General features: G+C 34.3%; 1 protein-coding gene across 2 annotated transcripts in view; it reads left to right on the top strand.

Annotated features, from left to right (window-relative positions):
* The window catches only part of LOC145673274 (uncharacterized), a 66,804-nt gene that overhangs the window by 14,054 nt on the left and 30,712 nt on the right, over positions 1–22,038 (top strand). For both annotated transcript variants that reach the window (XM_081742816.1, XM_081742817.1), the window contains exon 4: positions 6,849–7,053. In XM_081742816.1, the coding sequence (XP_081598942.1) occupies positions 6,849–7,053 (205 nt within the window). The remainder of the gene's footprint in view (positions 1–6,848; positions 7,054–22,038) is intronic.

Below are 22,038 nucleotides of genomic sequence, written 5' to 3'. Positions count from 1 at the left end.
ACCATGAAATAAAGTAAATAGACGCGCGTCATTTTGTTACAAAATTACATGGCGAACGGATTTTATCTAATCTCAAACGGCTATCGTCGAATAAACACGGTTACAGGAGCACTCTGATTAGCTAAATTTGAAATACCTCAACGATTTATGCCTCTACAAGCGACGTTTTCTCCATCGTCTTTGTGGCCAAGTCGGAGGAGCACGCGCCTAGTAATACAAAAGTTGGTGGTTCGCGCCTATCCTGGGGCACGTATTTTTTACTTTTCTTAAAAGTGTTTTATAGACTCTCCTTAATGTAACAAATCACGCATATAGGCGATTTAACATATTTCGGGGGAGTAATTTTGTTGTTGATTGGCGTTTCGTCGCGTCTGTGCCGCTGGTGGTATAATTTTCAAAACGGAAGTGGGGCCACCGCGGATCGTCGCTGCGGGGCCGCCAATTTTTGGCGAGATATCTTTGGTTTACCATCGGTGGTCCTCCGATGCCTACAGCATGGTGACGGTTTACCCAGTCCTCAAGTTTTCTGAATTTTTAACAAGAGGGATTCAACATATTACGGAACTCCCCCCCCCTCCCCCCCAAAAAAAAGGACTACGGAATATATTTAAGTTAAGCTAAAATATATTCCGTAGTCCTTTTTTTTTGGACATGTTAAGCTAAATACAACTGCACAACAAACAGACTGAGTGGTTAGCTTTTGCGCTTCTATCGGGAAGTCCGGGATTCAACCCAGCACATTCGACCATGTTACCTTATACATGGTATAATGAACATGGCCCGGAAGTTTTGAGCAACCATTATATATGTAGGAATTTTATATTTATTGAACTTTTGGAAATATAATTATTTGTTTGCCCAATTTTCATGTAGATCGCAAATTTTGCGTAAACTCTATTGAAATAATAATTTTAAGTGTATTTAGACGAAAATATATGGTTATCTATATTGTATAATATTTATATATTTAGCCAAAATCTAGTGTTATTTTAGAAAATAATGTCATATCCGGTCGTTTTGAATCCTTTCCAGTGTATTTTCATGGATATTTTTGGTTTAGGGGATCATCAAAAGAAAATCAAAATTTTATTTCATAAATCTTCTTTAAAATTTCACATTTGTAGAGTCAGCCATAATAGCGTCATGATGTATCTCTTTGTTTAATCTAAATTGTCTGTGATTGGAGCATCTCCAATCTCTGCTGTCGTGAAGAGTTTCGGTCCTTTTGATCTTAGATCATCCTATCATTACGTCATTGTAAAGAATCCAATTGGGAATCTTCTCCCAGTTATCTTTGTTCTTTTGGTTAGTGGAGCCGCCATGAGCAGACGTGCGGTGCGTCTTGTCTAGAGAAAGTAACTGCAATTTATTTCAGTTTAATTAGCTGTCAGTGGACCATTTTAGGAATATGAACTCCTGAGGACTGCGGCGCAATAGGAAATAGTTTGACTTGCTCACAGTGCAGTGGTTCGAGAGAGCAATCTGCTTGCGTCAGATTAGCACGTTGCCTTTTTCGTGAAGAAAGCATGGAATCGTACTGGTCCCAGTTTTGATTGTTTTGAGACATCCAGGGAACTTGTCAATAGGTAAGCGGATGAAGAAACTTTGGTAAAGTCTGCAACTGGACAATCAATAAAACGTGAGGTATAGTTGTATGCCATGGAATTGACCAAGTAAGTGACTAATTTGTGCATCCAAATTTCTATTTCGGAAGAACTTAACCTGCAAAATTTTATCGTTTCTGAATTGAAGATGTGTGTGTCTATTAGTGTTGTGATGCTTAAAATGTTTTAAATTCCACGTCGTTTTCTCTAAGTTATTTCGTATATAGATTCATGATGTGACTAGCACTGCTCGCTCAATGGGGGGGTTCCTTTCCTTAAGTTTCAGTGTTTTGACGATTGTCATAACCGACCATGAAATGTGTGTACCTTTCGGGTACATACATTTTCCCAAACTATATATGTTAGGTGTATAAACCTCAAAATTTCACGTACTGCTCGTTATTAGAATGCAAATCTATTCACTGTTTTTTCTAGGCTCAGGTTTACTTTAGGTTGGATATGATGAGACTAATGTTTACATGAATTTTCGGCTCTCATTAATGAAAAGGGTGTAATATACGGGTATTGGTAATGGGAGATGTTTGTCAATGGTGAAATATTTGTTTTGTATTCTGAATTCCCATCGTGAGAAAACAAAAGGTCAGATTTCAGAGAGCATATTTTGTAATTTTTGGCTATTTAATTAGAAAATTATAAATTTAACGGGATTCGTTTCAATACGTCCTTAGGCTATATACTAAATAAAATATATGTTTCATGGAAGTGATTTTAATGTATGTTAGGTTAAGTTAGGTTAGATAGTTAGGTTTAGGGATTTTAGGTTAAGTACAGTTTATTGAATATTTTCCTTGTGTGTGTATTTGCTCCATGTCGTTATGAGTTGTTGTGGAAAGGAAAAATGTGGACAGGCCTAAGCTTGTATAAAGAGGTGACCTAATGTGTATAAATCCTCTATGCTGGCCCCACTTGGAGAGCACAACATTAGTAAGACCGAGAATAGTACAAGGATTAAAAAAAAAAAAAAAAAAAAATAGTATATAGCACACAGAAGCGAAATGTGATGTATATGCATATATGTAGTATAGGGTATTTACTGTGTGATTAAATTTGTCTTCATTGTGAAAGATTTGTAGATGTCATATAATATGCAGAGTTGCCTAACGTTCAATAGAAATTGAGTGCGTGTAAAGTAATACTCACGAGATGGGAAGAAGATAGAATGTTAATTTATTCAATTTTGTACGTCAACTTTCTCATTCAGATGTGTTAAAATTTAATTCCTAATTACCAAACATTGGAACATATTATTTTTTTTTTTTTTATTTTCTTGTGTTTATTTATCTTCTTGTCACACAGAAAATTAGTACAAATGAAATGTACGAGCCGAAACAAAATCTTTTCTTTTCAAGTACAAAACTCATTATTTAGTATTAAGTAGTAAATTAAACTCAGTTGTGTATTGTTAGTATGTAGTATACAAAATTTTGAAAGTAGTACGTAAACAGTGAATAACAATCAAAAGTTTATCGTTAAAACCTACGAAATTGATTTCACTTAGTGTGACCGGGGTTGAAATAGCAGACCTGACAGAAATTCACTTCGTTAAATCCAACTAAAATTCAGTTTAGGCATTTAGTGTACAAAATTCAATTCCGTTGCGCTATTCAGAATCCAGTTCGAGATTTTTTTTCTTCTTTTGTCTGGGTTAGTAAATACCAACATTAAGATCTCCGAAGCACTCATTGTCAGTTTCACTCTTGGGTCGATGTCTTGTATCGGTAGTTTGATGGTACGCAACCTATCTCGTGATGGGATGCGGCTGGTGAGCTGCAGATCTGGACACCGGGCTGTGAGTGGGAATGAAGGAGGCTTGGAAATCTTCACATTTTTGGGTCAAATTTGACTTCGATTTTCCGGGGATGATTGGTTTGGTGGATGGGTCAGTGAGTGTTGACAGCTTACCCGCCTGGGCCCGGTGGGTTCGCGGTCACCAGTTGGTGACACATTCACGCAACCATAGTCTTAAGGAAAGTGAACATCATACAGAAAAACAGTATCATACATCATATATTTTTTTTTTAATTTTTATTTTATTAAATGTATGTTATTATTATTTTTTGTAAAAACCATTCTGATAAAGCTCTTCTTTATTTCATCTGTGAATGTACAAATAGTGCGTGTACTGTGAGTCGGCCGATTTCCTTTGTTATTGTTTTTAAATCGTTATTATTACTAATTACCAGCAGTGACGGTTTTACGAAGGTTAGGGGGGCGGTCTTTCGGACTGAAGCCTGTTCCCCAAAGTTACGGAATGTCTAAAACAAACTAAGTATCTATTAGTTATGCCTTTACTCATAAACTTTAAGCTCCCGTCAAATAAAAATTATGAATGTTTAGAAAAACTAAAAATTAGTAAGAAAAACCCCTCCCAAAATACTTTTCTAAATTCGCCACTGATTCTCAGTATAAAATGATCTTCAAGGTTGTATCCGAAAGATTATTGCTAAACATATAAACGAAACGAAATATTAGTTATGCCTGTACTCATAAACTTCAAGCACCTCCCAAATAAAATTAGGAACTTTTAGAAAACGAAACAATCAGAGAAACCCCTCCCAAAGTACTTTTCTAAATCCGCTACTGATTATTTGTATAAATTGGTATTCAAGGTTGTATCCGAAAAATTATTGCTAAATCATTGCACAGCTACAGTATAACAGAAATGTGGAAGTACAGTTTGACGGTTATATTGAAAAACGTACGCTTTGACGGATATATAGAAAAACATAAGTTTAACTTTTGCGCTAGAAGCTAGAGTACTAAGCTCTTAGAAATGAAACACGGATGACAAACTAAAATGATCTAGAAAAAAAAAATGTCGATAACTCAAAAGTTAAAATAAAGTTAAATAGCCTCTAAAATTGCTCTCAAATACTACATTCTTCATGTTAGCTTTAATTCGTAAAACATGTGCTCCATCCATCTTGATGGTGAATTTCAGAGCGAAATATGGCTTTTAGATCATGGAATTCTTATCTAACTAAAGAATATACTATAAGAAAGCTATTTAGATAGAAAAATCATGAAAATGAAGAAAGCCAAAAATTTCCAAAATTCTCGTGTTTTTTTTTTTTTTTTTCTTCGAAAAAGCCGGCTTTTTATGTGAAAAAAACTATTGATTCAAAAAATCCGGCTTTTTTACATCTCTAGTACAAAGTCAAAGTATTGATTGTTGTGGTTTTTATGTTTCGAAATTTCTTTACTCGCACTTGTGAGACTGCAAGAATATGCTTAAAAGACACGAAAAAGACTCGTTTGCTGCAATAATTCCTAGGAATACGAATAGAGTTCTATTCTCAAAATGCATACTTACACTCGTTTATTCGTTATTCTTACGAAGTAGATCGCAACTCAAAAAGTAACTTACGAAATAGTTATAATACAAAATAATTTAAGGCTGAGTTTGGCTTTGGCTAAATGGGTAGATTTCCCATCCTTGGATGCAGAAGAACCGAGTTTGATTTCGTTGAGAAGTATATATGGCTCGCAAAGTTAAGCTAATGTCAATTATTACAGCATCCATACTAATACCAGAGCTCCGTCGTGGCTAAACGGTTAGCGTACGCGTCTTTGGCATGGGAGACCTGGGTTCGATTCCTGGTGGGAGCTCATGTGTTTCGGATTCCACGTTAATCAGTAGGTCTCGTCTCATATAGCCTCGCTGCTGAAAGGGACGTTAAACTTAAAATCAACGCAATTCATCGTACTAATACGATGACATAGTAATAGAGCGTTTGTATGAAGTACGAGGGGTCCCTGATTCAATCACAAGCCATGTGATTTTGTTGACTTTTTTTATTTCCGTTTTCTCCATTCTCATTCCACTTTCGAGGTAGCGACGAACGTGGGAAACCGGGAAAAGTAAGGGAATTTGAGGACATCAGGAAAGTCTGTTAAGAGTCAGGGAATTTGAAAGAAATTCTTGATTGTAAATTACTTCTTACCAGAAGTGAACAAGACATTGTAGTGAACATTTATTTTTATAATATAATCGTGACTTGCTACGAAAGATAAAAATACAAGAGCGTTAAAAGGAGTGAATTTCCGTTTTACAAGGGGCCGCGGTGGCTCAGTGGTAGAGCGTTCACCTCTAGTGCTTGGGGTCCCGGGTTCGATCCCAGTCCCCGCCAAGTAAACTTTGTGGTGAACAAATACCATGTGCGGGGGTTTTCTCGGGGATCTCCCGTTTCCTTCCACTTTCTTCATTCCACCATTTCATTCATTACTCATCATCACTGTCTCCTTTAGCCTAATCAGCATAAACGTGGGACGTAAGATTTCTTTTTTTTTTTTTGTTTGTTTGTTTTACAAACTGCACAATTTCTCGTCTGTAAACGATATAAATGTTTTTCGCCCACGTAGTGTCGCCAACCAGATTGATAAAAAGAAAAACCAAGAACGCTTTTAATAGTGTGTGAAGCGTATGAGAAAGCCAGACAACCAACCACTTCATTCAGAATTACCAAATATGTTTTATTTACGAATTGTTTTCTCTCTTTTACAAACATATGGGAGCTACAATATTTTTATTCCATTCTGTATTAAAGTTGGTTGGAAATACAGATCTCGGACTGTATGAATTAACCTAGTGCAATCGCCCCTATATTAACATTCGTCTACTTTATAATAACATTTCATAAATTATCGGGAAATTCCCTTCTGGCAAGGTAAGCCAACCTAACATGGAGGACGCTACTAGTTCTCAAATTAGTGCATACTTGTACTCTGTAGAAGTAACTCGTGGTAGTTACTCGCGCTGCTAATTATGCAGTTTTCTATATTTTAATAACGCATATTATTTGAACAGCATAGAAGTACCTTATTATTAATGTTAGGAAATGTAATGAAATTCCTAGTTTCACGCCCCACGTTATGTCCTTAGGCAAAAGGAGGCGTGATTAATGAAAGTGAATATTTTTTTGAGTAATTTTTGGAATGAGCCCGAGAAAACCCACGGACACGATGGTGTCTACCACAAACTCGCGGCACCAGAGATTTGAACCAGGTATATCTTACAGAAGAGGAGAACACTCTACCATTGAGCCACCTTGCCCCTTTAATGATTGTTAGTTTGCCTGTAGGTTTTGATTTTATTATTATTATTAAAATATGTTAGTGCATTTTTATTTAGCCTATTTCGATGACGTTTGGATCTAGATCTCCCAGCTTTAATGATAACGTTAGTGACACTTGAATTATTTGTTATTCGAATATTCATGGCAGGAGCAAAAGGATATGAGTTCTTCTCCAGAGAAAACGGATGCAAGTTGGAAATCTTCATCAATATCTGATAGCAGCAGTAAAGAAGGAATGGATGTGACTGATAATGGAAAGCCCGAAGAGCAACATTCTGGAACTAACTCCACGCAGACGCAGACAGATTCTAATGATCGACCGGATTGTTCAAGTGGAGATAAATTGAAATTGGGTAAATAGAAATACATATGTTTTCTTGTAATATTCTAGAGGAATATATGTTTTTCTCTCTTTGATTTACAGCTATAAGTTTGCAATCTCTTATATCTTTTTAAATAATCAGCTGCTAATATTTAGATGAAGTCAACTTCGATTATAATATTTTTTACCTATGTCGTAAGAAAATATTTCTGCCTTTTAGGTTTTTTTTAAGTGACCCAATCAAAGGATAGCAACATGGTGACAAAATGGATGTATCAGGCACGTGCAGTTTTTTTTTTTTTTTTTTTTTTTTTTTTTTTTTTTTTTTTTTTTTTTTTGTGATGGAGCTTTCGTAGGGTCCAAATTCAATATGAAGATAAATTATATTAATATCTATTAAGTTATCCCCAAAATTAAACTACATTTACAGAAAAGTCGGGAGATCCACCATATGCGTACGTCCCTGGGGTGTGTATACGATATATTCTAATCTTCAGCGCTAATGCAGTTGGATTTGATACTTTAAATCAATGCTTTAAAGCTTATTAAGAAATATTACGTTGACAGATGTGCAACTTGTGGCATATATGGTTTTAACCCCACAATGTTCTGGGGAAAACAATCAGCTTCTTCGATTAGAATCTGAAGGGATGCAATAAGAAGATGCATTTAAAAACAAAAGAAAATAATTATAGTTTCTTTCGTAGTTTGATTGAACATAATGTTACACAACAATAATAACAATAAGTAGCGAGAATTCTAATAAGTTTTGTGACGTATTGCTAACAACCGACAGCTGGTAACCCTGCCGTTTGGTTCGTAGTGCGTTCGTTCTCGTGACCGAGTTAGTTGCTGGATAGTTTTTAAGGCAGTACTTGGAGTAGGAAGGCTGCTTTTTGCTAGTTGTTGAATTACATCGTTAATAGACTTTGACCAGAGAAACAAGTTTGTGATTTGAATCTAGATGTCATTTCCTTGTACTTATTGAAATTTCCTATCGTTTGAAATTTTTGTTTCTGATTTTCTGGGCTGTTTCCATGTTTGTGAAGGTGGGGAAAGAGTTGGTTACTGACGGACGAGTAGCCCAGCTGGTTGAAGCTATGTAAACTGATGAGTACAAAAAGTATACCTTTTCTAAGTAACTATCTCTTTTTGTCCTGTTGTGAAGTTTATGTACGACGTAAGTGTGTGGTCGAGTACATGAATTCGAATACTTGGTTATTTCTTTTCAAAAACTTTCGACGCAGACACAGATCGGACGCAGAGGTAATGAAAGTTGCTATTTTAATGTCTCTTTGACACTTGTGTTATTTCAGTCTTGTTTCTGTGAAGGAAGCCGAAAGTTGAAAGATAAAATTGAGATTAAAAGAGAAATAAAACTACGTTATTCTTATATTTTTCGTAATAATAATTTGCACTTACTTTGGCTTTGATTGCCTTAGTAAATATGTGTTGTTAAGTTAATTTTTTGTTTACAAATTTTGCTAATTCTTAGTCGTGGAAATTTGCAGTTTATTTCCATATTTTTTGGGATAGTTTAGTTTTGAGGTAAGGTGATTATCTTTTCTTTTAGGACAGTTACTGAGCTTTGCCGGCTGTTGGTTAAGGTTTTTATTATTATTATTTTATATATATATTTTTTAAATAATATTCCAAATTAGGAAGAACAGAGTGCCAAAAAAGGCTTGTGTTAGTAGTATTAATTTGAAAGTTTTTGCTTCTGAATGAGCCGAATATGGAATGCTCGTTTAAATTATAATTGATTTTTATTGTAACAATAATTTCGTTTGTTTGGAATCATGTAAGAAGATACTCTCTTGAAAATTTCTAAGGATTTGTTTATGCAAAGCTCAGCTTTTTGAAAATAATAAAAGTTTCTACCGGAAGATATCCCAGTTGAAAGTTTTCACTTATCAGTACGATATTAATTTTTGTTCGGCCGGAGATATTTGCAATAGAAATTGTGGGGAGTTTGAAAAAGATAAAGTTCTGGGTGTAAATTTTTTCCGTAATAATAGGTAAGGAATTAAAAATGTAGTTGGCTACTTCCCGGTAAAGTACCCCACCAGGCTGTGATATTTGTCCCTGCTTTCAATGATTAACAATATATTTTTTTATTATTATTTATCAGTTGAGGTAGGGATTGTAGTTGCTGCGGGAGCACTACTAACTACTCTCATTTTTTTCAAAATAAAACAAAAAGTAATAAAAGAATTACGCTTAATGAAAACGCATTAAAGAATACACTCTATCCATCGTCCGATTCGAATGAAATTTCGCTGTACAAATACAATTTCCATTTTTTTTTTCATTAGTAATATTTTTATAGTTTATACATACACCGTACACATTGATGTTTTTAAAGTAAAGTAATGCTTCTCTGGTTATAGGTAAATATTGATAGAAAATTACAAAATATCCTCAATCGTAGAAAAATACGCCAAGCTTAGAGTTTGTTAAACATTGCTATGCAGTGTTTTTAAAACCACCGATAATGTATTGAGTCAAAAACATTTTTAAAACCTTATCTCTTGTAGTATGAAAACAAAGCATACCTCTATTTAGCTAAATTTCTCAGAGTTGGCCGTAGTTACAACGAGGTGTCGAGTTCATGTGTCCACTTCGTTGTCTAAACCCAATGTCCAAATAAAAAAAAAAATAAAAAAAAACGCTAGGATAGCGTCGATTTAACTTGCCTAGTCAGCTAGCCTTTTCAGAATGATGCTTTCTGGCTTTGTTAAAAACACAGTAATAAAACATAAGCATAACAATTATTTTAAAAGTACTGATAACTTTTTAAAAAAATAAATAACGTAAGCCATTTCCCAAAACCTTTTCAAAGTTGCATTTCAGAGATAGTTTTTATAATATTTTCTGCTAAATAATACCTAAAGGGAGGGTTAGTGACTGCCTCTCATGATGAACGGACTCTGAAAATACAGGTATTTGTATCTAATATTTACCAAAAGTTAATATTTGTAATGCAAGTAAAAGTGTGTAAAATTCTTATAATGTTCTCATTTCAGTGTTCACTTGTTTAAAACTGTATAAATTTTAATTTTACACCAAAGGTAGTAAATAGACGAAAGCAGGCACACGATACACCTACTGTTATCAGGCGGTGTTCATGTCACTTGTTTAGTTAAAGAAAGAAATAAAACTATAGCAATTAGCTAAATAAAAGATGACAGTAAATTATTACATGCATTATATAATATAAAACACTGTAAAACATTGCCTCAAAGATTATTTATCATAAAACATTATTAAAAATTGTAAATAATAATAATAATTAGCAATAATTTCGTTATAAAGCTGTAACATTAATAGAAAATATAATTCTATACTGTGTCAAAAATTTGAAAACAGGTCTTTCTTCATATTGATTATATAATTTCGCTTCAAATCACTAGAAAGTGATCAAAAAGTAGACTAGCAAATGACCTGTAATTAGAGTAAAAGTAAAAATATTCATCAGTATTGTGGAAAGTAATAATTTATATCTAACAAAAAGTTTTGTTAAAAAAATAATAATCCACAAATGTAAACTCGTAAAGAAACTAAACAATATATATAAGAAAAAATAACATTAAACAAAGTTTTTATTTTTAATTTTAATCAATTTTAAAACACAAAATAATCACAAAGTACAAATTTTTACGTTTAGTTCATTTCTTGAACCAAAGTGCAGTTCGTATATAAAGAATGGTGCCTTCTACATGTGGTAGCTCGTGCCATAAATAGATCATCGTCTGATCGCACGGAGACCTAACTTCTGGAAAACACTCCCGATAACTAAATGGCCAACCAAAACCTTCGTTTCAAATAATTAACAGTCGCTTGTGTAACGTTCTGAAAACCGATCGTTTCAAATCTTGTTTGTTTTGTTTCACATTGTGATTATTGATTGTTTTTATTTTATTCTAAATACTTGTTTAGTTAATTTTAAGCTAATTGTTATTAATTTTAATACGTTACCATTAATTTACAAAACAAAGTTTATTAAAACGAGTCTATGAATTATAGTTTTTCTGGAATACTAAATGAATCAATGGGCGGAAAGTGCTTAAATTCTGTATACATGCATTTTTATCTTTTTCTAAATTATTGATCGATTGATGGATATACAAGATAAACAGTGAAAGTTAATAAATGTAAAATCGAATTAATTTGAGGTTTAAAGGAATTTATAAGGTTATTTAATCAAACTGCCATAAAATATTGAAAATTTATATTCTTTTGTGCAGTAAATAAATATAGACGGTAAGACGTGTTTTGGAATATCGTTGAAATGTACCATAATATGAATTGCTAAGAGCTTAGCACCGCCTACTTCCGTATCCCAGATGATTCCCAATGCTAAATTATTAAGTTATATTTTGTACGAAATAAATTATTTTATTAAATAATATAGATTTTCCGGAATTTAGAAAGCTAATATTACAGCCTATGTACTAACACGAGATGGATGTTACGGATGTTTTATATGTATTCTTAGCCATTGTTTATAAAGCTTCGCAGTCATGTGAAATACGTCGTTGCCTTGAAATAATATATGTACTGACTGTAGGAAGTAAAGTGTTGAGATAATAGATGAATCCTACAATCCGGATCGGTTAAAAGCAGCCAGCTGTAATATAGTTTTTTTTATCCTGGTACTTTAAATAAACATTAATTTTTTTTGGCACCCAGATTTGGAATCTGTATGACTATGGTTATGATTGTTAAAGGCTGTAAATCTACTTCCACGCATGATATCCGGACCTGCTCGACTGGTTATAATTGAAAAGGAAGTCCGAAATACAAATTGTATAAAACTTAAGGTTTTTCTTATGGCAACGAATGGTTGTTCCTATAGAAAATGGGTAGTACTAGTGAGTGTTTTTAGAAAATCAATTTTAAACAGTCACAGAGAATGGCGACCGTGTTACCGGACTTTGAAGACACATGTCGTTACTGGTCGCAGATCCAGAGTCAGAAGATAACGACAATGATCTGAAAAGATATCAGCGTTGAGGATAGTGGATACCAGAAAAAAAAAAAGTTCTTGAGAAAATTTTGGGACTTTGGAAGTAGGCGGAACATTATTGAATAATATGGTAAGGAAGAATAAAGGTGATAAAACTGCTAAAAGCAGAGACAATTTAATGTATATGTGTTGTGAAGGTGTGGAAGTAACTGGAGAGGATACTGATAATAGTATAATGTGCAGTACTTGTAGTAATTATTTTCATGTGTCCTGTGAGAAGCTGGATTCAACCAAACTAAAAGAAATATTAAGCACTTGGTGTTGCAATATATGTACCAGTAAAAGTAGTCAGTCACTAGTAGAGGTTGATGAGGGTTCTGAAGAGGAAGAAGAAGTTGCTGAAAGTAGTAATATAGGACCTGAAACAATTTTGACAAAACTGTGGAAGGAGATGACGCGTATGAATAAAAATTTTGAGGATCAGATGACATGTATGAATAAAAATTTGGAAAAGAAATTCGAGGATCAGAATAAGAATTTTGAACTTCATTGTCAGAAGTTGGAAGAGCGGATGAATAAAAGGATGATTGAGACTGAACAGAAGTGGCATCAAGAACTCACCAACTGCAAACAAGAGTTGAAGGAGGATTTGAAAACTGAGATACAAACTGTCGATATCCGATTGAATCAATTGAGTGATGAAGTGAGTGGACAAAAAGATAAGTTTAACAAGGTGACGGATGATATGGAGATAACTCAGGGAAAACTTAGTAATCTAGAAATACAATACGGTAAGAAGTTGCAAGAGCAAGATTGTAAGTACCAGTGGCTCAAAGAAAAATTTGAATCCTTTTCAGGCAAACAGATAATGTCAGGTAATTGTGGTGATATCAGTGTTGCAAATGCATGTATTCCTCCTCTCTTTTCAGGTAATATATCCAGAACCACCGAGATTCCGAGTGTGACGTCTATGTCTACTGCTGTTACAACTACCGTTACTACGGTAAATAGTCCTGTTTCTCCCATCGTAAATTATAGCCAAAGTTCTGTTTCTCCTATAGTAAACCATTGTCATACAGTTAATTCAGGCGTGCCTTATCACATTCATAACGGAGTAAATATGAGATCGAGTAGGGTAAATTCTTTAGAAACTGGATTTCATTATCCTATAACGGGTCAAACGCCTGAAAAAGTTTTAGTAAGAAATCCTTTCGGATTGAATGAGAGTGATGTGTGGTACGAGTTACCGCTAAAACCTAAAGACCTTCGCGAATTCCCCCGTTTCGGAGGACAACGAACAGCTGGTGCTGCGAGACAGTTCCTTGAAGATTTTGAAAGATGTGGTAATATGTTTCACTTAACTGACGAAGAAAAACTATTCCTGCTCCCGCAGTTTCTAACACGTGCGGCTAAAGGTTGGTTTAGAACGGTCGCATCTGAAATTAAAAGCTATGAAGATTTTATACGACTTTTTCGAGAGCAATATTTATCACCAGATTTAGAATGGGCTCAGAAACAACAACTCTTAACCATGCGTTACGATAAGAGTAAGTTTCCATCCACGCTCGAGTTCGCATGGCATTTGGTTGAGAAATATCATAGTATTGCGGAAGATTATAGGGAAAGAGAGCTCATTGATACTATTCTAACCTGCCTTCCGGAAGAAGATTCTCGATTGTTAAGAGTGGTTCCCGCAAAATCTGTCCAGAATGTATTGATTAGGCTCGCGAACATCAAAGCTGGAGAAGGCGCCAAGCGTAATATAGTCAGTTATCGCTCCCGTAATAATCCGGATAATGGTCGTTCGTCAAAACCAATCGATGTTAATCTTGCTCAAGTAACACATACTGCAGACAATAGTACTCGTAGCAATAATTACCGTTTCCAGTACAAGAGAAGAAACTGGGGAAATTATGCACGAACACCGTCGAACAATAACCAACGTAGGAGAGTTCAGTTTTCACAAGACCAAAGTTGTCAAACTAACGAAAGTCATTCACCAATTGAAGATATAAGATCAGGGGCTAGCCAATCTGAAGGCTCGGGTGACAATCCACTTAGTTCGGAAAACGTGTGGCGCAATCGTTCATAGGAAGGGTAAACGGTTGCGAGGGCAAAAGCATAAACCCTTCCGACACAGGAATAATAAGAACCGATTTTGTATTATTCGAAGACCCAGATCTAATATCTAGTGAAGTAATCCGAGAAGAACAAAAGACTGATAATTACTGTCAGAAATTATTTTCAATATTAGAACAGAACGGAAGTTTCGTTGCAACTAATGACGGCATACTGTTTGTTAAAGAAAAACGTAAAAATAAATGGTTGCTTGTGATTCCTAGGAAGTTGGTGGATGTGTTAGTAAAGAAAATACATGAAAAGGGTCATTTTGGACTTAAGAAGTGTTTTGGTTTTGCCCGCGCACTATTTTATTGGAAGAACCAAAAGAGAGATATAGCTAACTATATCAATAACTGTTTAACATGTGCTCGTACAAAAGCAAGAAATCGATCGATTCCCACTGTTAAGTGCCATATTGAATCGAAGTGTCCTCACGAGAAGCTTTGTGTAGATATCGTGGGAAAGTTACCTAATAGTCGTGGATTCTATTATGTTTTATCTGTATTAGATGTGTACTCTCGATTTATATGTTTTTATTCTCTGAGGACCGCACACGCTCAAGAGATTATTCAAGTTCTACAGAAATATTATTTCTATGTATTTCCTTACCCAACACATATTGTAAGCGATAACGGATCACAATTTACCTCGAAGAAATGGAAAGAATTTTGTGCACGCCATAACATAGAACATCACTTGACATCACCCTATTCTCCTCAGGCAAATGGACTTGTGGAAAGAAGACACAGGGAATTAAATAGAATAATGCGAATAAAATGCTCCGAAGATCACTCTAAATGGAGTCAATCTGAAGGAAGCGCAAGATCTCTTGAATCATTCAATTTGTGAAGCTACCAATCATTGTCCAGCTGAAATCTTTTTATCTTTCGCTGCCACTGATGTCTTTAAAAGATCTTATAAATGGCCTCCAGAATTAATTGATTTACAACCAGAAGATAGACAAATTACAATAAGGAAGACTTTTGAAACCAGTGCTAAAGTTTGTGATAATTCACCTAGTTTACAAGAAGGAGATTTGGTAATGGTTAGAACACATTCCCTCTCTTCTTCGGTTAAAAATAAAGTTCATAAATACTTCGACAGTTATGTAGGCCCATACTTGGTGCACAAAATACTACGCAATTGTGCTGTCATCCAAACTTGACAGGGAGAGCGATTGGGAACTCAGAATTTTAAGAATTTAAAGAAATTTAATTGTTCAATGGAGAGAAAACATCAACTCTTAAATAGATATAATCTCTCAGAGAAAAAAGAATGCGCAACAGTATTTATATCCTCTGCAAGTGAGAACGGGAAATCAAAAGTAGTTGCAGATGAATATACTCAAATTAAATATAGCATTTCGTTTGTCATTGACGAGGATGTTGATGATGCTAAAATTATAGGCAAGGAGGAATATTATTATCCTTCCCCCAAAATACCATGTACTTTAAGTGAATTCGATTTAACTGCTATTATAGATTCTGGCGCAGAATTAAATCTATTAAGCGAACGAACTTGGTATAAAATTCAACGGAAGTTTCCAAATGCTAAACTACGACATGTAGAGACTATAAATTTGGGAGCATTTGCCGGTAATGAAAATTTTAATGTTAAAGGAATGCAGCTCTTAACTTTTTTAATTCAGGAACATGTCTTTGAAGTACCAGTATTTGTAGTGAAAAATATGCATCCAGATCTGTTACTTGGAAGCCCTTTCATGCGTAAATTTAATGGGATTATTGATGTTGGAAAACAGGTTTTACACTTAACTGATGAGAATGGAGATATGATTACTGTTTGTCTTATAGAACCTACATCTGTACATCTTTCTTTTATTCGTGACACAAATTACAGTCCCGCCGATGAGTCCCTACACGAAGTTAAGGAAGTTATCCGTGTACCGGAACCTAGTATATCTGAGGATGAGATCAAAGACTTTGTGCAACAGCGCGCTGATTTGCCAGAAGATATCCAGAGTAAATTATGTGATATCCTTCTGAAATATCGACCATTATTTACAGATTATCCAAGACCCATCCGCACGAAGGCATATAAGATAGAACTTACAGATCATGAACCAGTTGTGGGAAAGTTATATGGCATCCCTCAATCTTTGCGGGATGAGTTTGAAAAAGAGTTAATGAAATGGGTTGAGTATGGTATTGCAGAAGAAAAGTCTTCACCTTACCGTAATCCCATCCATTGTGTCCGCAAGCCTTCAGGAGGAGTACGACCAGTATTAGATCTAAGAGGGTTAAATGCCAAGGTCATATCGCCTAAAGTCCAAGTAGAGCCTATAGCAGATCTGTTATCTCGATTAACTGGTGCACGTGTATTTTCTTCTTTTGATTGTACGTCCGGTTATTACGGAGTACGTTTGCATCCTTCGTCGAGGTTATGTACAAGTTTTGTGTATTTAGGAAGGCAATATTGTATGTGTGTACTTCCCATGGGTTTGAGATCAGCACCTGCCGTATTCCAGGAGACAATGAATGAATTCTTTGGGATGAATACCAAATTTTTATTATTGTGTATCTCGACGACGTTTTATGTTTTTCTCCTTCGCTAGAAGAACATTTTGTCCATCTGGAAGCTGCTTTCAAAATATTCCAAGCCGGCAACTTTGCCTTAAATTTTAAAAAATGCAGTTTCATCGTACCTGAGATAAAATTTTTAGGGCATATAGTCAATGGAAAAGAGATAAAGGTCGACCCTAAATTAAATGAGCCCATACGTTGTTTTCCTATACCAAAGACACGAAAAATGCTTAGATCTTTCTTAGGGCTAGTAGGATGGCGTCAACGATACATAAACAACTATGCTAATCTATCAAGTCCATTGTATGAACTCTTGAAAAAGGATAAACCATTTGTATGGAACGAAACAGCTATAACTGCTTTCGAGAAATTACGTATAGTAGCTAGTACACCTCCTGCACTTGAACAGCCAGACTTTACATTAAGATTCCATATCTTCAGTGATGCATGCGCGGAAAATCTAGCGGGGTATTTAGCAGTTTCATGGGAATTACGAAGATCCATCAGTTATCGGTTACGCCAGTAGACGATTACGACTTCACGAATTATCGTATTCTGTGTTTCAGCTAGAATTAGCTGCGATTTTATTGGTGTGCGAACGTTTTGCTAACTTTATCCTTGGGAGAAGTGTAATTGTTCATTGTGACAATAACGTAGCCACTCATGCTCTCACATTAAAACATTTGGACGCTAGGACTACGAAACTAATACTAAAACTTCAACGATTTGATTTACACTTTCAACATATTGCTGGACAACACAATAAAATTGCAGATGTTCTAAGTCGTCCACCTGATTGTGAAGAATCTTTGGAACTATTAAATGTAAGAATATAAAGAAAAGTAAATATGAACTTTTCAAATAAAGTTTTAAATAAGAGCCTGTAAATAGCGAATTCTATGTTATAAATGTTACTGTTTTTAAAATTTTGTTAAGTTGTAATTTCTATTAGTTTATCCAGTGTTGAGAAAAAAATATAAATGTAAGATAACTATGAATAACAGCACGTGAAAATTTTATGTTTGTCTACAAAGATCATAAAATTTTTTTGGGTGAAGCCGGGGAATTGTAACGTTCTGAAAACCGATCGTTTCAAATCTTGTTTGTTTTGTTTCACATTGTGATTATTGATTGTTTTTATTTTATTCTAAATACTTGTTTATTTAATTTTAAGCTAATTGTTATTAATTTTAATACGTTACCATTAATTTACAAAACAAAGTTTATTAAAACGAGTCTATGAATTATAGTTTTTCTGGAATACTAAATGAATCAATGGGCGGAAAGTGCTTAAATTCTGTATACATGCATTTTTATCTTTTTCTAAATTATTGATCGATTGATGGATATACAAGATAAACAGTGAAAGTTAATAAATGTAAAATCGAATTAATTTGAGGTTTAAAGGAATTTATAAGGTTATTTAATCAAACTGCCATAAAATATTGAAAATTTATATTCTTTTGTGCAGTAAATAAATATAGACGGTAAGACGTGTTTTGGAATATCGTTGAAATGTACCATAATATGAATTGCTAAGAGCTTAGCACCGCCTACTTCCGTATCCCAGATGATTCCCAATGCTAAATTATTAAGTTATATTTTGTACGAAATAAATTATTTTATTAAATAATATAGATTTTCCGGAATTTAGAAAGCTAATATTACAGCCTATGTACTAACACGAGATGGATGTTACGGATGTTTTATATGTATTCTTAGCCATTGTTTATAAAGCTTCGCAGTCATGTGAAATACGTCGTTGCCTTGAAATAATATATGTACTGACTGTAGGAAGTAAAGTGTTGAGATAATAGATGAATCCTACAATCCGGATCGGTTAAAAGCAGCCAGCTGTAATATAGTTTTTTTTATCCTGGTACTTTAAATAAACATTAATTTTTTTTGGCACCCAGATTTGGAATCTGTATGACTATGGTTATGATTGTTAAAGGCTGTAAATCTACTTCCACGCATGATATCCGGACCTGCTCGACTGGTTATAATTGAAAAGGAAGTCCGAAATACAAATTGTATAAAACTTAAGGTTTTTCTTATGGCAACGAATGGTTGTTCCTATAGAAAATGGGTAGTACTAGTGAGTGTTTTTAGAAAATCAATTTTAACAGTCACACTTGTCAACTCCATGTGGAGTCTTAGTTGCCACAGTTCCAGTTCCAGTTCCAAACGCTGTCATTTCAATTAATTAGATTGTTGTTTAATAGGTATATACTGTAGTTTCCTTCAGGGTGGATTGATTTAAATCAGACTGATTTAAATCAAGATTTAAATCACTTGATTTAAAAAAAAATTGTTGATTTAAATCGAATTCCGAAATAAATTAATTTAAAGTGAAAATAAGTAAAATCCCGTTTCTGTTCTGTTATTTCGATTATGGAAGTTAATAATCATAATACAATGAGATTCAAATGTACAGTATAGTATGAAAACAAGTGTCATGCAGAGGATGATTAGGGAAAATCCCGTTTTGAACAGGTAACGGAGCAATCCTGCTTTCTTCTTTTCGCAACATTGGATTTGGGTTTTAAAATCGTTAACTATTTCAACGAAGAAATTACCATCGACATTTAAGACGAAAATTCTTTTTTGTACGTGTCTGTTTGTTTGTTCCCAGATAATAGGGCGTATTTAGAGGGGTCCTATCACCTCTCTCTCTCTTTTTTTTTTTGTGTGTGTGTGTATATATATATATATATATATATATGTGTGTGTGTGTGTGTGTGTGTGTGTGTGTGTAATTTTATAACTTTAGGCGAAATTTATGTATTTCATGCCGCAAGCTAGTTCTGAGTTTTTAAAAATAGGCCCTTGCCAAATATCAGTAACTTTTGTGAAAAAAAAAGTGTCATTTTGATAAACGTTGTTGTACTTTTTCCTTAATGCTTAACCTTGATCACCTATTTTTAGGTGATAGGGTAGAATCTTCATTATTCGATTAAAAAGTACCAATAAGGATTTTTACTTCGTTTTCTTCAAAACTGTGGGCATTTTAGAACACGTTACATATGCTTCCATGCCTTTCTGCGTTGAAGCATAGTGTGTGATGACGTCATAAATTTAAAAATATATTTTTTGTTATGCGTATTATTATTATTTTTTGGCGGGTTACATTTTGCATTCAGAAGACTGAAATTTTACACAATCGTTCAGTGCACCCCTTTATAATTTTCAGATGTTTTCAGATCTCTGCGTGGAAGCAGCGGGGTCCAGAGAGCAAAAATGTTTCAAAATGGATATTTTTAACAAAAATAGCTTTTTTCGTGATTTTCCCGCCTCAGATGGAGACATATGAATGGTACCGTTTGAAAGGCTGTTCTGTTCTGAAGAAAATGATGTACGTACTATGCTCCTAGGATAAATAGGGATGTCTCAGGAAACTGTTACCTGAGATCCTGTTTTATACGGGAATCTGGGGTATTTGGGGAATATTATTTTTCGTGGGCTTACTTTTGCACCTACAAGACTGAAATTTGGCACATTTACTCAGTGCACCCCTCAGTATTTTTCAGGTTTGTTTCAGATCTCTGCCTTAAAACAGGGGGAGGGGTCCACAGAGGTAAAAATTTAAGAAAAAAGATATTTTTAACAGAAAAATCCTTTTTTCGTGATTTCCCCGCCCCAGATACATGATGGAGACATTTGAAGGGTACCGTTTGAAAATTTGTTTTATTCTGAAGAGAATAATGTACAAATCATGATCCTAGGATAAATAGGGATGTCTGAGGAAATCTTTATATTACATCCGGGTCATCTGGGGCATTGTGGGAATGTTCTTAGCTCATTGTTAAATAGCTTCCTCACCCTTACTACTCAAGATAGAATCTTGAAATTTTGTATACACATTTAGTACAGCCCTTAGTATTTCCTAGTTGATTTTGAGATCTGTGCGTTAACACAGGGGAATCCAGAGGGTTTTTTTTTTTTTATGCCGATTACTCTCAAAATTTTCCGCTTCAGGGACATGATAGGGAAATGTGAATGTTGCCGTTTCAAAAGCTGTTCTAGTCTAAAGAGAGTGATGAGTGTACCATGATCCTAGGATAAATTGGGATGATGCTGTAGCTGCTTGACTGAAAGTCTATAATTTACCTTTAAAAAAAGCCATAATTTAAAAGGGTTAAGAAACATTATTTGGGATTGATATAGGTTAACGATTGGGGATAATTCAAAATTCAACCCCAATACTTTCACTTAAATGGCATAATTAGCATTTAATACTAATTCCTAATGCTTTTTCTTCAGTTCGCGACTTGTATTATACGAGGAAAAAGATTTGATTTAAATTTAAAAAATCGATTTAAATAAAAAAATCAACAAAAATGTTTTTTTTAAAAAAAAATCATGATTTTTTTCCACTCTGGTTTCCTTAAATATGTATGCAATACTCGATTCTCTGTTCCTAAGTCCAGCTTCCTTTTCTTACATTGCCTGACATCTGTTTCATATTAGCCATTAAGACGTTGTAATCCCACAAATGCGGTCAAAAGAAGGATGGAGGGAGGAAGGAATGCTGTTGTAATAAAAGTCAGCATGGGAACTGAAAGAGGTTTGCCGAACTACACTCCTTTGAGTGAATACACTATAAGTATTCTATTTACAGTGTATTTGTGCGTGTAGTGTGTCTATTGCAGCATATAAGTAACTATTAGAAGTTTTTTTTAATCAATTAATTCTATAATACAACTTCTGTGAATTTACGAAACAATATGATGAGTTCAAACATTTTATTTGTTTAAAATGGTGTATGTTTCTTCATTAATAATAATAATAATAATAATAATAATAATAATAATAATAATAATAATATAACAATAATCTGCTAATGTTTCCTTACAGGTATTGTTCAAATAAATAAATATACCATCTATGTATCACAACTTAATTTTAAGCGCCAAGTGAACCCTGTGGTGGACAAACACAGTGTACGTGAGTTTTCTCGGGGTTCTCCCGTTTCCTCCCACTTCCTTTATTCCATCAATTCCTTAATTTCCCCTCATCGCCGTCTTATTTATCCTATTCGGCATAACCATGGGACGTACAACTTAAAAGATAGATAAACTTAATTTTAAGGATCATAAATTCAGTGCCTAGTACCAACCAACGTAGTCTATAAAGCTTAACAAACTTAAAATTATAAACTCGCTGCTCTCAAAGTGGTAAACATAGAAAATAAGCCCCACACTGTTAAAACTACTCCGGTAGAGCCTTATACAGCACCACTAAATGTATGTCGGGCTTAGTATTAATAGTTCGAAGGTCGAAACACTGAAGCTAAATAACTGGTATTAGATCTAGAGATCCGTATTATTATTACTGTTATTACTATATTTAGCATCTGTAAATCTAATACCAGTTACTTAGCTTC

This window comes from Thermobia domestica, chromosome 16, assembly GCF_964235325.1.
Source record: "Thermobia domestica chromosome 16, izTheDome1.hap1.1, whole genome shotgun sequence".
Classification (NCBI taxonomy): Eukaryota; Metazoa; Arthropoda; class Insecta; order Zygentoma; family Lepismatidae; genus Thermobia; species Thermobia domestica.
The sequence above is the reverse complement of the archived record's forward strand: the minus strand, read 5'-3'. Positions and strand labels throughout refer to the sequence as shown.